General features: G+C 37.5%; 1 protein-coding gene across 1 annotated transcript; it reads right to left on the reverse strand.

Annotated features, from left to right (window-relative positions):
• Window positions 1-2,689: 2,689 nt before the first annotated feature.
• Window positions 2,690-16,129, reverse strand: LOC146990978 (calcitonin gene-related peptide type 1 receptor-like). The gene is made up of 13 exons (XM_085802274.1): window positions 15,926-16,129; window positions 13,680-13,757; window positions 12,918-13,092; window positions 12,070-12,177; window positions 11,870-11,982; window positions 11,119-11,210; window positions 10,279-10,393; window positions 8,475-8,628; window positions 8,325-8,385; window positions 7,595-7,661; window positions 4,654-4,872; window positions 3,760-3,801; window positions 2,690-2,955 (listed from the first exon to the last, which is right to left on the reverse strand). Exons 2-13 carry the CDS (start codon window positions 13,746-13,748, stop codon window positions 2,746-2,748), a joined length of 1,425 nt encoding a protein of 474 aa, XP_085658400.1. The 5' UTR covers window positions 13,749-13,757; window positions 15,926-16,129; the 3' UTR covers window positions 2,690-2,745.
• Window positions 16,130-16,483: the final 354 nt, after the last annotated feature.

A 16,483-nucleotide genomic window follows, 5' to 3' on the forward strand; every position in this document is an offset into this window, starting at 1 on the left:
AAAAAAAAATATTACAGCGAACAATGGAACTGTGTATTTTTTTTCAGGTAAAACCTCTTTTAGGCCGCGAAAATAGGCCGTTTCTTTGGGTCTGTTCACAACACTGTATGTTGTAAATCTCTGGGCAGGGCTATTATGGGCTGGCGTTGCTAACGAGAGGAGTGTAGAGAGTCTTCTACTGCAATTAAAGTACTTAGGGGCTATTTGTAGATCATACAACCCCACTTTAAAAAAAATGCTACTATCCCTTTAAAATAAGACTCATCACATTAAAAAGTAGCTTGTTTTTAAGACAGTTTTTACTTTCAAGCAGATTTTCACTTGAAATAAGTAGAAAAATCTGATATCTGACATTTTTCTTTCTTGTTACAAGCACAAAAAACTTGCTTTCACTGGCAGATTTTTCTACTTATTTCAATTGAAAATGTGTTTGAAACAAGTTAAAATTTACTAAAAACTAAGTTAAAGGGACAACGAGGAGTTTTGTAAAAAGCGAAGTGTTTCCACACTACATTTATGAGCCTCCGCACCGTGAAATTCTTTGACCGGCGCAAGACAGACTCATATTTTCATTCATCAATAATTAAAGTCAGAGGTTGGAAGACGATCACATACCGTCGTAGTTCCCACCATAAACAGCGATTCGGCGGCGTTATTCTCATGACTCGCCACGAAACCGAAAGTAAAGAAACGCTGGTCGGCTCGCCCAGCATTTCCACCACCACTAATAATAACAAAATAACCATAGAGACAAAACCATAGATTTATCTAAAATGGACCATTAACAAGTGGTAACGTAGATTCATCCACATTAACATGAGACTTTTTTATAACCAAATAGAAACTCCTCGTTGTCCCTTTAATATTTACTAAAAACAAGTACATTTTTAGGTGATGAGTCTTATTTTAAGTGGAAAGAGATTAGTTTCGACTAGAAATGAGACATTTTGACAAGAAATAAGACAAATATTCTTGGAAAGAGTTTGAGTTTTTGCAGTGTATCTTATCATCTAACTCTCTGCAAGATTTAATATTATAGGTTTATTTCCAGTAATTTCAAACTATTGATCTCAGAAGAAAAAACAATGCCACCAATCTAATAATCAGACACTAGAGCAGAGACAAAGTGACACATACAGTATGTAGCTATGTCCAGTGTAACAAACAGTAAATATCTGACTTGTGTACCCACTGCCGAGCACATCAGAAGCTTTGAGATATCGAGAGTGCAGAAATGTAGAACTCATCCAGTTAATGATAATCAATAATGCTAATGCAGGTGTCCTAAACTGTCAGATTAATAGTTAAAGTGATCTATAATTAATTAATAATTAAGTTTGAAGGCTGAAACCAGCAGCGCTTCACTCTCTGTATCTCTGTAGTTAGAGCAGTAGTTCTGGTGTAATGGTTGTAAATGTAAAGTGTCAAACCAGTGAGTCAGTTCCAGCTGAATTTACAGACAAAAAAATAATAATCTAAATCTAAATCTATGTAAAATGAAAAGTCTACATGGCTGTCCCCGGAAATACACATGTGCAGTGTAAATACAAGGTAGATATTCATAGGTTGTGTCTTGTACTGTACTCATACACAATCAACTACATGTACATGTACATGCACGAACACAAACACGTGCACTCTTCCCTCCCTGCTCCCTCTCACAATCATCTCTCCAGCATTTTGGAATAATGAGATATGAAGTGAAAAACAGTGACGACAAAAAAAAAACACTGTACTGTGAGCCTCATTATTTGTTTAAAGGGATAGTTCAACGTTTTGGCAAATTGGCCCATTGCCATAATCCCTATAGTCATAGCAGCAGGTTCGTTACCTTTAATTGTCGGTGTAAGATGTTTTTAGAACGGCGGAGCAGAGCTGTGAGCTGTTCAGAGCTACGCTACGGAGGCTCATTATGGGATTTCTTGGTTTCCCTCATCAAATACACAATCCAACAACTCCACAACGCTCTGGTGGACAAGTTGTGACCTGCACATTCACCACGCTATGAGATAATAACACAACGTTACCACACAGAGTTGTTTTAGAGGGAAATTTAGAGACTGATGATGAAAAACTGTCCCTGAAGGCAACGCGCATCAGCGGTTTTGCATGAATTTCCCTCTACAACAACTCTGTGTGGTAACGTTGTGTTATTATCTCATAGCGTGGTGAATGTGCAGGTCACAACTTGTCCACCAGAGCGTTGTGGAGTTGTTGGATTGTGTATTTGATGAGTTTGATGAGGGAAACCAAGAAATCCCATAATGAGCCTCCGTAGCGTAGCTCTGAGCAGCTCGCGGCTCTGCTCCGCCGTTCTAAAAACAGCTTGCACCGACAATTAAAGGTAACGAACCTACTGCTAAGACTATAGGGATTATGGCAATGGGCCAATTTGCCAAAATGTTGAACTATCCCTTTAACTTAGCATCAAAAAATAGTCAATTCAATAGCGGCTATAGCAGAAATTTGCATCTAATAGCAACTTATTTTTACTTGTACGCTCCAGAGAGTGTGACTGTGACTTCTCTCTTCTGTCGGCTCGACTGAACAGCTTCTCGTTCAAGTTTATTCCACACGATGTGAAGAAAAAAGAAGAAAAAAAAGCATTAATTCCTTATTTTGATGCCGAATATTGAGACTAAGTTGATTCATGTGGTCTTCCTCGGGTCCATCAAAAGTCAAACTCCTTCTGTTTCAGTGATTTGATAAAAAAAAAAATAAAAGAAGAATGCAACCACTGCACCTTCAAACAAAAGGGCTGTCCGATCTGAATATGTCCGGGTAGCTGGCCTTGCCGTTCAGGTGCTCGGTGTGGCTCTCGATGCTGTAGCAGCGGTGGACCTCGGTGAGCGACGACGCCACGTACGAGGCCGAGCGGAAGAAGTCGGCGTTGGCGAAGGTGCCGGCGAGCTGCATCCGCTGCTGGTTCCAGTGTCTCCGCAGAACGCTCTGCACCTGCAACATGAGACAAAAGACGTGAGAAGGAGGACTAGAGGTCAAAAAGGTCACGCAATTGTTGAATTAAAGGGATAGTAGCATTTTTTTTTTTTAAGTGGGGTTGTATGATGTACAAATAGCCCCTAAGTACTTTAATTGCAGTAGAAGACTCTCTGCACTCCTCCCGTTAGCAACGCCAGCCCATAATAGCCCTGCCCAGAGATTTACAACATACAGTGTTGTGAACAGACCCAAAGAAACGGCCTATTTTTGCGGCCTTTTACCTGGAAAAAAAATACACAGTTCCATTGTTCGCTATAATATAATTTTTTCCAGCCCTTCAAAGTGCAGGAAAAACGCAGTTTTTATTTGGACCTAACCAACTGCTGATCGGCGGGCGCTAACCCTGGGCGGAGGGATACGTGAGTTGGTTAGGTCCAAATAAAAACTGTGTTTTTCCTGCACTTTGAAGAGCTGGAAAAAATTATATTATAGCGAACAATGGAACTGTGTATTTTTTTTTCAGGTAAAACCTCTTTTAGGCCACGAAAATAGGCCGTTTCTTTGGGTCTGTTCACAACACTGTATGTTGTAAATCTCTGGGCAGGGCTATTATGGGCTGGCGTTGCTAACGGGAGGAGTGCAGAGAGTCTGCTACTGCAATTAAAGTACTTAGGGGCTATTTGTAGATCATACAACCCCACTTTTAAAAAAAATGCTACTATCCCTTTAACTAAATGTGGCTCATTTCCAGTGGATTTTATCATATAAAATGTTTAAAAATTCACAATCCAATCCTAATAAACAAAGCTGATTCCTCACCTCCCCGTTGAAGAAACAGAATATAGTCGAAACCAAGAGACCCTGCATGTGGGAAAACAAAAAACAAAAAAAAAACATGTGTCTTGAGAAAATACACAAGGGGAGAAAATCGTTTAAGCTCAGACAGCTGCAGAAGTCCACAATATCTCATGTTCATGCTCCTATCCTGAAAATATTTGTAATATTAAACCACTATTGCGTCATTACTGAAGATGTTTCCAGTCCAGGGCCGTTGTCTAGGGGAGAAAGGTGATGATAACTCTAGGGGCCCAGCGCCCAGTGGGGCCCATACAAAACCCCAGTAGTCTAATCTTTGTATGACTGAATTATTCTGCATAAGACCCTGACTAATACTCATAGTACACTGTAAAAACTCAACATCTTTCCAAGAATATTTGTCTCATAAGTCAAAACTTATCTCTTTCGACTTAAAATAAGACTCATAACCTAAAAATTAACTTGTTTTTAGATCATTTTTACTTGTTTCAAACAAATTTTCGCTTGAAATAAGTAGAAAAATCTGCCAGTGAAAGCAAGTTTTTTGTGCTTGTAATAAGGAAGAAAAACTAAACTAAAAAGTATCTAAAAAACAAGCTACTTTTAATATGATGTGTCTTATTTTAAGTATAATGAGATTTGTTTTGACTAGAAATGACATTTTGACTAGAAATAAGACAAATATTCTTGGTAAGATACTTGAGTTTTTGCAGTGTAATGCGGCATTAGCATCAAAACAAAGAAGGCTAAATAATACATGATAATAGTCTAAGAAAAAAAACTGTAAAAGTTAGGGGGAGGGGCCCACTTTAGTATTCTTTAAGGGGGCCCAGAATTCCTAGCAACGCCCCTGTTCCAGTCTGTTTACAAATGTGAATCCAGATTTCCAGCACTGACCTGGTAGTGCATGAGGATGTTCATGATGTACAGGTAGATCTCGGAGGCCCAGTGCTTGTGGGGCTTGTAGGGGACCAGCACGAACTGGATGCCCAGCAGGGGGATGAGGATCAGCGTGGCCCTCACCGCCCTCATGTAGAGGCTGGACTCGGCCTGGTGCGTCACCCTCAGCTTGGTGATGAGCACCCGCACGATGTTGAGCAGGAAGAAGAGGTTCACCTACATGTACAGACAGAAGCTGCTTTTAGTTTTTCCGACTAAAGCTATAAGAAAACAGATTAAAAAAAAACAAATACTGTACACACTAAAAACAGTTGGGTTAAAAAATAACCCAATTTTAACCCAACTGCTGGTTCAGATAAAGACAAACCCCTTTTTTGGGTTAATTTTATTCTTTTTGACCCAATTTTTTTGTTGAATATTCAACTGTTTCACTGAAAAATAACCCAATTACTTGAACAACCCACGAATTGGGTTAAATTCATAGCCTATAACCCTGAAAATGGGTTACACTCTGGAAAAATAACCCAAAAATTTAACAAAACACCAATAACTTACAGAAATAACCCAACATTTTTTTAGTGTGTATGAAAGTGAAACTAGAGAATGCATTTCCTGAAGGAAATACGGGTGAATGCTGAAAGCTGGAAGCTGAATGAGCTGAATAAATTGTTGAAATAATGCTGAATTAAGTGAAGAAACTGAAGAAACAATCTTAAAGACATGAAAAAATATGAAGAGTATGAAATGGTGGTTGGAAATTACTTGAATTGTTGAAGATCAGTATGAAGAAATTGAAAGGTTAAAGTGTACTCAGATTTATTTGAAACAGTTTGAAAACATTGTTGAACCATTACTAATATAGATGAAACAATATCTGAAGTGCAAAGTAGAATAATATAGAAGTAGTTACAATCCGTTAACGGGCAGAATAACTAAAAATAACATATCTGAAGGGTAAAAGTAAAACATGTTGATAAAAGGTTTGAGGAAAATGTAGAAATCCTGCATTTATAGTTTAACAGTTGAATGGTTGAAATCTGAAATAGGTGAGAAAATATTAAAAAGTAAAACTTATAAGAAGGGTGTTGAATTTGTATGAAGTGTTTGGAAAATTGCTTGAATTTTTGAAGATTAGTATGAAAGAATTAACATTTAAGTCTTCTCAAATAAATAAATATATTATTAACAGCTTGGAAGCATTTGTTGAACAAATGCACACTAAAAAATGTTGGGTTATCTCTGTAACCCAATTTCTGAGTTATTGGTGTTGGGTTAAATTTTTGGGTTATTTTTCCAGAGTATAACATATTTTCAGTCCAATTCCTGGGTTGTTCAAGTAATTGGGTTATTTTTCAGTGAGTAACCCATTCATTGGGTTAAGGGTGTAAAAATAACTCAATGTTGTAGTTAGCACAACCCAACTTTTGGGTTGAATATTCAACCCAAGAGTTGGGTTAAAATACCTGTTGGGTTAAAATAACCCAAAAAATGGGTTTGTCCTTATTTGAACCAGCAGTTGGGTTATAATTGGGTTATTTTTTAACCCAACTGTTTTTAGTGTGTGTGTATAAAGATGAAGCAATACCTGAAGTGTATAACTTGTAAGCAGGAGGCTGAATGATATGGAATGGATGCAAATGCCAGAATTGTTTAAGATAAGTGTAAAAAAGAGTGTGAAGATATACATTTATAAATGAAAAATGTGAAAGTCCTTAAATGGTTGAGAAATGGTCTGAATTGTTGGAATTAATGAGAAAAAGTCCTTCAAAGTAAAGGGTTAAATAGGTGGAAAAGGCGAAAGTCAAGACATGAAGAAGCTCCAAATCCTGAAATCTCCATTACGAGAATGTAATTTTTTCCATTGTTGACGTTTGGGAGGTGAAGGCGATGAATCGATCATCTGTCCTCAGTCCGACTGATAACCTGTCTCACTCTCACAGCGACTGGACTGGAGGTGAAAACAAGCCAGAGGTGCAAACGGCAGCATACCAGCATACCAGACTGGGCTGATTACGACTGAGGAAGTGAGTCTCCAGTCGTCGCTACGAGGCCGTAGGTCAAGTCTTTATTATTATTATGCCCTGAACATGCAGCTGTAATGATCTGTCCTTTCTCAGCCAAGTTTTGCACAATGCTGCTTTTCAGCGTTATAGATTTTTGTCCAGTTTCCAGCTTTTTCTTTTGCTTACTATGCATATTGCACTTTAAATACATTGTTGCAACCTAATGTTTATTTTTACTACATGTTTTTATCGTGACCTTCTATTTATTACATGTTTTTCTATTTGGCCTTTAGTGTACAGGGTTCCTATGCATTTGAAATTTCCAGATTCCATACTTTTTCCAGACTTCTCGGTAAAAAAGAATCTAATTATTTGTGATATTTGAGTAAATAGATGTGCATAATATTTAAAAAAAGCATGCAATTAATCATTTGAATTCATTATTCTGAATGTGTATGCCATTATGTGGAGATTGTAGCTAGCTATAATAGCGCATACAAAATAATTAACCCAAATAACTTCAGATGAGACCAAACCCAGATAAGTATTCCTTATTTCCAAATTCCATACTTTTTCATACTTTCCATACTTTTTATTTATTTATTTTTAGTTTATTTATTTATTTCATTCATTTATTGAGCATAAAAACAAAAAAAAATGACAATACTGTAACTCCTGAATGAAAGGGGGAAGAGAGAAGCAAACTTATATTGTCTTGTTACAAAGAATTAATTCACAAATTAGATAATAATATACATCCAAGCAAAGAAGAAATGGAAGTAGAACTTGCGTAGGAACCCTGCATGTATGTGCAGCATTCCCCCTCTATCCAAGACAAATTTTTAAGAGACAAAATAAAGAAAGCTTTGACTTTGAAGGAGTTTTCAACTGAACCTTAATGCTTTCAGCAGCATGTATCTTAGTTCAGCACTTACCACCAGTGCAGCACAGATGGGGCCATGGATAATGTATAGTAAAGCTGTGTCTGAGCTGACCCAGCATCTGCAGAAAAATGGATCATATCATCACTTTATAGCAGTTCATCAGAGATAGCTAGTTAGCCCTGCTAGTTAGCTAGTGTTATCCTTTTATTTAATTGCATATATTGTGTTAATTGCATTCACTGTTATTCATCATCCTTGTTGTTGATTGGAGTGTTTTGTGTGTCTCTCTTCACTGCAAAAACTCAAATATCTTACCAAGAATATTTGTCTTATTTCTAGTGAAAATGTAATTTCTAGTCCAAACAAATCTCATTATACTTAAAATAAGACTCATCACCTAAAATTAACTTGTTTTTAGATCATTTTCACTTGTTTCAAACAAATTTTCACTTGAAATAAGTAGAAAAAATCTGATAGTGGAGCAAGTTTTTCTTCCTTATTACAAGCACAAAAAACTTGCTTTCACTGGCAGATTTTTCTACTTATTTCAAGTGAAAATTTGTTTGAAACAAGTGAAAATGATCTAAAAAGAAGTTAATTTTTAGGTGATGAGTCTTATTTTAAGTGGAAAGAGATTAGTTTTGACTAGAAATGAGACATTTTGACAAGAAATAAGACAAATATTCTTGGCAAGATTTGGAGTTTTTGCAGTGTTCTTGTCTTGTTGCAAAACAAAAGGAAGTTGAAGTCGATCTTTAGTAAAGATAGAGGGAAGACTCACTTGTCGTTATAGTAGAAGTGGCGCGATATTGCATGTATCACCGATGGCACGAGTGGAAAACCTGCAACGTCAAATCATCATCAATCATCATCTATGTTCATCTCCGGTAAAGATGTGCATGGTGAAATCCGTGCACGAGTCTTTACTCACCCCATCCCAGCAGATAATACCATATGAGATGCTGTTTTTCTGCAAACACGGCCACGACGATGAGAGTGTGCAGGTAGATCCCCTCGCACAGCATCCAGAAGTAGTTACAGCTCATCAGATACATGTGGATGAACATGATGATCTTACAGCTCACCTGGAAGGAAACGGTAACCGGAGCATCTCTTTTATTCTACTGGGATATCTGGACAGGGCCGTTGCTAGGAATTCTGGGCCCCCTTAAAGAATACTAAAGTGGGCCCCTCGCCCTAACTTTTCCTTTTTTTTTCTTAGACTACGTATGTATTATCATTTTTTATTTAGCCTTCTTTGTTTTGATGCTAATGCAGCATTACACTGCAAAAACTCAAGTATCTTAGCAAGAATATTTGTCTTATTTCTGGTCAAAATGTAATTTCTAGTCAAAATAAATCTCATTATACTTAAAATAAGACACATCATATTAAAAGCAGCTTGTTTTTAGACACATTTTTACTTCTTTCAAGCATATTTTCACTTGGAATAAGTAGAAAAAATCTGATAGTGGAGCAAGTTTTTCTTCCTTATTACAAGCACAAAAAACTTACTTTCACTGGCAGATTTTTCTATTTATTGTGAATTTAAGTGAAAATTATCTAAAAACAAGTTAATTTTTAGGTAATGAGTCTTATTTTAACCCTCTATGGTAGCTACGCTGCATTATAATGCCAGTGGGGAAAAAAATGTTTGGAGTGTTTTTATGTCTCAAAATAGACTAAATAAACATAATCTAAAGAAATTTTTAAAAATTATTTATTTTTGGAAGTTTTTGGGGTTTGTTGCTTGTAGGCAACATTGTACCATTACGGTTCGTCATCTACTGTATTAGAAACACCTGTCTCTGTAGACTTTCACCTTCACTGGCCTCATCCTCATCCGAATTCTCATTCTCATCTTCCTCATCATCATCATAATAGCCTGATGTTTACTTTACTGCATTCAAAATAAAATTTATTAAGGATAAAAAACTAAATTATGATAAATTATATGTTTTTGAACATTATATTTACACCTAAACACACACTACCATAGTCTCATAATGCAATTTTGATTCCATAATGGTCCACTGTCGCCTCAAGGCAACGTTGCAATTTTCTATAATGGTACGTTGTTGCTTTCGGGCAACAGGTGCATTTTAACAAGTTTCCATTATTTAATAAGTAAATAAATTGCATGGAACTATTAAAAATTAAACTTTACTAATCTATTAGTGTAAATATATTTTTTTCCAGATGAAAAAGGGCCAGGAAGTTACTGTATGTTTTCAGACCGTTTTAGTGGAGCAAAATGGCAAACCTGTTTCCCTTGAAAAAGTCTGTAAAAAAGGTTTCAGTGGCTTCTTGAAAGTCATGTGATAAATTAAAGCATTGTTATTGGTTCTCTAAGGTCTCCTCTCTTTTTTTAAAGTATTACAGCATTAAATGGGATGAATTGTGGAGATGTGACAGGCCAAAAAGTGGTATGTTGCCTGAGGGCAACATGGTACCATAGAGGGTTAAGAGGAAAGAGATTAGTTTTGACTAGAAATGAGACATTTGGACAAGAAATAAGACAAATATTCTTGGAAAGATGTTGTACTATGAGTATTAGTCAGGGTCTTATGCAGAATAAATCAGTTATACAAAGATTAGACTACTGGGGTTTTTTATGGGCCCCACTGGGCGCTGGGCCCCTAGAGTTATCATCACCTTTCTCCCCTATACAACGGCCCTGTATCTGGAATATTATCAGCCTTATTGAGTCAGATGCAGGAAGTCAAATCACTCACAGAATCGTTGTCCATGTATCCCTGTTTTTTCAGCCACACGACGGTGATGATTGAGTTCAGCACGAATGAGAAAAAGAGGTTTTTGTGGAGCGTTATCCTCTGGCAGCTCAGACTCCTGGGAGCAGCAGAAGAGGAGAGACACATTAAAGACATAACAGGACATTTTATCAGCTTATCTGTCACTTTTGCAAAGCGAGTCACGGATTTATCTCAAAATTCAACATCAAGCACAAAAAAAGAAACTTGTAACTCCAGATGTTGAGGATTATTTCAATGGAAGAACCCTTTAGTAAATGTGTCTCTCTTTTTCTATTATTAAAATGTCAACTGAGTACACACTAAAAACAGTTGGGTTAAAAAATAACCCAATTATAACCCAACTGCTGGTTCAAATAAGGACAAACCCCTTTTTTGGGTTATTTTAACCCAACAGGTTGGGTTATTCTTTTTTGACCCAACTTTTGGGTTGAATATTCAACCCAAGAGTTGGGTTATGCTAACTACAACATTGAGTTATTTTTACACCCTTAACCCAATGAATGGGTTACTCACTCAATTCCAATTCCTGAACAACCCAGGAATTGGACTGAAAATGTGTTATACTCTGGAAAAATAACCCAAAAATTTAACCCAACACCAATGACTCAGAAATTGGGTTACAGAGATAACCCAACATTTTTTAGTGTGTAAGCAATATGACTATAAATAGGTGGTAATAGCCAGAAAGGATTTGCTTGAACACATCTTCTATATAGTGTGTCAGTATTAGGTAAACTTAAACTACCAAACTTACAGTAGCATGTTTTAAAAGTAAAATAAAGACAGCTGTGCAACACTTACTTGAAATAGAAGAATATTCCTAATGATATCAGCAACGACACCAGCGACAGTCCTTGACCAATCATAACCAAGTAGAACTGAGTCATCACTGCCTGCAACACAATTAATACAAGTTAATATCTTTCTTTGCAAACAAAGTTCTAGTTTATGTATCTATGCCCTGTTACCAGGGCCGTTGCTAGGAATTCTGGGCCCCCTGAAAGAATACTGAAGTGGGCCCCCCACCCCTGACTTTTTATTGCCACTTTTTTCTTAGACTGTTGTATGTATGTAATGTAGCCTATTATCTTTTTTGTTTATTTTTCTTACTCTATATTCTTGACAGTGGCTGATACTTTGTTTTTAGTTTTTTAAGGTTGCCCTTTATCATCAGGCAGAGGGACTGGCGATGAAAACTAGCTTTTTTAGCTAACTCGGGTGCATTTACATTTGTTTTTTTTGTTTTTTTACAATGTTTTATTAATGTACATTGTCCCTTGTCAAATAAATTAAACAGAAACTGAAACTGAGTACTCCCAATTATCATTATTAGGGGGTTATTGCTTGGAAAATGAAATGTATTTTCATAAATATTGCATGTTTTCTGGCTTTATTTGATTCTGATGCAGCATTAGTATAACGATTAGTCATGGTTAAATCTGCAGAACTATAATTTAAGCATAGAAAGATTAGGCTACAGGGGGATTTGTGGCCCCTACTGGGCTGTGGCCCCCCTATAACTGTCATCACCTTGCAGCGGCCCTGCTCTCACCTTCCCGTGATGTGTATTGTTGGTTTTGCAGTTGGTGAAGTTCGTCCATGTCCTTTTGCTCTCCGGGTGGTGTCCCCACTCCCCCTCGTCCGTGCAGACCTTGGTGGCAAAAGCTGTTGACATTTTTTTATTAGAATTAGTAAAGCAAAAGGTAAAAACATGCCGCAGATACAGGGGTCGGTACTCGAGAAGCAATTCACCAGAAGTGTCAAAGTCATCATAGTAGTCTGGGCAGTTCTGGTTGGTGAGGCCTGGTTCAGTTGCGTCCCAGCACAGCCATCCATCCCATGTCCTGTTACACATGGGCTCTGCGGACAACAGAGGGAGCGATCAGTAACACTGATAACACTGGGGCTGATGGTTGTTGTGCACCACAGATTTTAAAGGGATAGTAGCATTTTTTTAAAAGTGGGGTTGTATGATCTACAAATAGCCCCTAAGTACTTTAATTGCAGTAGCAGACTCTCTGCACTCCTCCCGTTAGCAACGCCAGCCCATAATAGCCCTGCCCAGAGATTTACAACATACATTGTTGTGAATGGACCCAAAGAAACGGCCTATTTTCGCGGCCTAAAAGAGGTTTTACCTGAAAAAAAATACACAGTTCCATTGTTCGCTATAATATAATTTTTTCCAGCCCTTCAAAGTGCAGGAAAAACACAGTTTTTATTTGGACCTAACCAACTCACGTATCCCTCCGCCCAGGGTTAGCGCCCGCCGATCAGCAGTTGGTTAGGTCCAAATAAAAACTGTGTTTTTCCTGCACTTTGAAGGGCTGGAAAAAATTATATTATAGTGAACAATGGAACTGTGTATTTTTTTTCCAGGTAAAACCTCTTTTAGGCCACGAAAATAGGCCGTTTCTTTGGGTCCATTCACAACACTGTATGTTGTAAATCTCTGGGCAGGGCTATTATGGGCTGGCGTTGCTAACGGGAGGAGTGCAGAGAGTCTTCTACTGCAATTAAAGTACTTAGGGGCTATTTGTAGATCATACAACCCCACTTTAAAAAAAAATGCTACTATCCCTTTAAAACGTTCTCCTCACCTATAGTTTTTGACGGCCGGTGCGACTCTTTTATGATGCGCTGGAAACATTCGTACTGGGCCGTGGCAATTTTGTCCCGCGTGGACTGATGCTCCTGATGTCCACCATGTGTCTCATGCTGGTTCTCATGTGTCTCGTGTTGTTTTTCTTCCGGGTTTGCCACCACCACTAGCAGCTGGGAATATTAAAGTGCAATTACAACACTGCAATGGTGACCAGGGCCGTTGCTAGGAATTCTGGGCCCCCTGAAAGAATACTAAAGTGGGCCCCTGACTTTTCCACTTTTTTCCTTAAAGACTACGTATGTATTATCATTTTTTATTTAGCCTACTTTGTTTTGATGCTAATGCAGCATTACTATGAGTATTAGTCAGGGACTTATGCAGAATAAATCAGTCATATAAAGATTAGACTACTGGGGTTTTTTATGGGCCCCATTGGGCGCTGGGCCCCTAGAATTATCACCACCTTTCTCCCCTCTACGGCCCTGATGGTGACAAATTCTACATCTAACAACCTTTGTGGCTTGATTTCACACTTTTGACCAGTTTTGAAATACAGAAACCCAAACAACTAAAGGAATATATGATAAAATAAAAAAATAAATCACACAACTCAGTAGTTTAAACTGAAACTTTGCAATTTCTGATCTCATTAAAGAAATTCAAGTACAAGAATGTCGTTCCTGAATTTGTGAAGGTGATTTGCAGTAGGCCTATACTGGGTATGTATTAAACTGTACATTTCATATGCAACCGTTACCTTATTAAAGGAGCACAACACCAGGAAAAACAGGACGCAGTTGAGATCCATCTGTGCTCTGATCTTCATGCTTAGTTTCTAGTTGAGAAGACAAAAAATGGAAAATTGAATATTAATAATCTGTTTTCTGCACTTTGATGACAGAAGTAAAACCAAAACATGTCGTAGGTGTTATTTTTAATATCTAACACAATGTTATTTTTACATGATCTGGAGGAACAGGTAAAGGTTTCAGCACTATCCCGAATAATTTCCCCCAGAGCTCGATGAAAATAACGCTTCCTGATACAGCAGCTGCTGACATGATCCGACACTCGCTGCGTTGACAGCAGCTGGATTCAACCGCTGCTTCACGTGCTTCGAACTGTCACACCCACACAATCTGTATTTTTGTTCTTTAGAGAATTTAAAAGATTTATCCACCCTTATGTTGTATTTTATACAACCTCAGCTTCTCTGGATTTATTTATGTGTTATTTGCTTACAGAAAAATAACAATTTTATGGTCAAAAATGATGTCCAGTTCTGTGACCTTTGCCCACATTAAAGGGATAGTAGCATTTTTTTTAAAGTGGGGTTGTATGATCTACAAATAGCCCCTAAGTACTTTAATTGCAGTAGAAGACTCTCTGCACTCCTCCCGTTAGCAACGCCAGCCCATAATAGCCCTGCCCAGAGATTTACAACATACAGTGTTGTGAACAGACCCAAAGAAACGGCCTATTTTCACGGCCTAAAAGAGGTTTTACCTGAAAAAAAATACACAGTTCCATTGTTCGCTATAATATAATTTTTTCCAGCCCTTCAAAGTGCAGGAAAAACCTCTTTTAGGCCGCGAAAATAGACCGTTTCTTTAATTAAAGTACTTAGGGGCTATTTGTAGATCATACAACCCCACTTTTAAAAAAAATGCTACTATCCCTTTAAAGTTGTGTAAACAAAACAGAAGATCTATGTCTCCAGTCCCATGTTTTTATTTTGTAATGGCAGGTCTCTCCTTTTGTACATGGGGGGTTACAGACGTGACCTTCAGCTTCCTCTGCTCGCAGCTTCCTTCCTGCATGCTTATTATGCCTGTTTAAACCAAGGTGAAGCCAGAAGTTGTCAATATGGCAAATAGCCTACAGTAATAGCATATGCTGCAAACACATTTACAAAGCTTTTTATCAACTCTTTAATGTTTTGATGTAACTGTGTGATGAATCCATAGAGAAACAACACACTTTCCACTTATCTCTTATCAAATTGTACTGTTTTATTATATAAATCTGTTATATAATCACTATATTAAAATTGTGAAGCTCTAAGACAGTCTCAATTCTGTTAAAGCATCATCTTTTTCCTCATCTAGAAATTAACCTTGTATCCTTCAAGTCCAAATCTATCTAACTTTACCACATTGCAGTGTGACAATGCCACCTAATTCCCTCTCATCTGGAAAGATAAACACGTATAAAATAGGATTGTGACACAGAATAACAATCTTTATCCCGTTCCAGATCCCCTGCCTGTTAATTCAGGAAATCTGTGTCAGTTTATATGCGATTATTATCTTCTTGAACACACCCAAAAAGCACACATTATAGTATCTCCCTAATGGCCCACACAGACACTTAATAACTCATAGGGAAGTTACTCCCTTATTATGTGGGCCATCTATGACACAATATGAGGATTTACACACTTTTCCCGAGAAGTACCCTTTATTAGAAACACATTGGCTTTACTTAGGAAATCCCTAATTCACCGTTTTATCTTAGCCATGTGAGCAGCTTTTTGTTGTTAGGTGTGACAGAATTGTGAGTGGGATGGACTCGTTCCATACTGGAAACATTCTTTAGCTTTTGGGAAAAAGCAGGAAATTTAGGAAGTGTTGCTGCTAACCCTTGATATATTAACACTAAATTCTCCTTACTTTACAGATGGAGTGCCCCGAGGCCTTCGTAGTATATCATGTTGCTATGTGAAAAAGATCCGATCAAGCTGAAGGATATTGCTTTAAAATCTAACTTCTAGATTTACTGGTTATTGTTTTTCCACCTGCCAACTTGATATATATATAACTGTACAACATATTTTGATCTATGGTTATGTTTCTCTATGTTTGCATTGATTCACCCTGACCTTAAGTATGAAATCTCAATTGAATATGAGACTAAAAAATAAACATGTGACCACTCTTCAGTGCTGTAATAGCAATCATACGGCCTTCTTGCTGAAAAACTGTAAGCATTAAAGAAACTTACCTTTGCAGTAGCCTAGTAGAGAATTATTAAATTATCAAAGTGACTAAAACTCAGTATTTGCCGGTGCTCAAAGAATAATCCTCCAGTCTGAGAGTTTGCCTTTGCAGGAAAAGAAAAACCATGCGTCTTTGTGGTTTGGGTCCAGAGTAGCTAGTCCCTAGTCCAGCGTGTGTGTGTGTGTGTTTCGCACCAGAGTCAGATGCAACACTGAGATGTCCTCATAAAAACTGAAGGGGGCTGTGGATGACATCACATGCTTGTCTTTTGTGGAGCCACACAGACAAAAGGACATCCCTACAGAGGAATGGACAGCACCGAGTGTTGTGAAATAATGCTTTAAATTGTCTATATTTTGTTGAGTTAATCATCTAAATCAACTTTAGTGTCATACTTAAAGATATTTCTGGGGTCTCAGATCTATAGAAAGCAACTTTTTTATTGGAAAAAGTGACCTATGGTTTCTTTAGACAGGGTTTATACAGGAATCTTGAAGTTAATTCTAATACCTTTTTAAGACTTTTTCAAGACCTTCTCAATGTTTTTCAGTAGGCCTCACCG

The sequence above is a fragment of the Trachurus japonicus genome, chromosome 2, assembly GCF_045865225.1.
Source record: "Trachurus japonicus isolate A0001 chromosome 2, Traja_1.0".
NCBI classification, from domain to species: Eukaryota; Metazoa; Chordata; class Actinopteri; order Carangiformes; family Carangidae; genus Trachurus; species Trachurus japonicus.

Excerpts from the sequence above, each read along its gene's own strand:
- LOC146990978 (XM_085802274.1), bottom strand. The coding sequence starts at position 13,748 with ATGAAGATCAGAGCACAGATGGATCTCAACTGCGTCCTGTTTTTCCTG. Across the intron at positions 10,394-11,118 it reads GGAATATTCTTCTATTTCAA|GAGTCTGAGCTGCCAGAGGA; the intron begins GTAAGTGTTGCA and ends TGCTGCTCCCAG. Across the intron at positions 8,629-10,278 it reads GATACATGGACAACGATTCT|GTGAGCTGTAAGATCATCAT; the intron begins GTGAGTGATTTG and ends GTTTCCTTCCAG.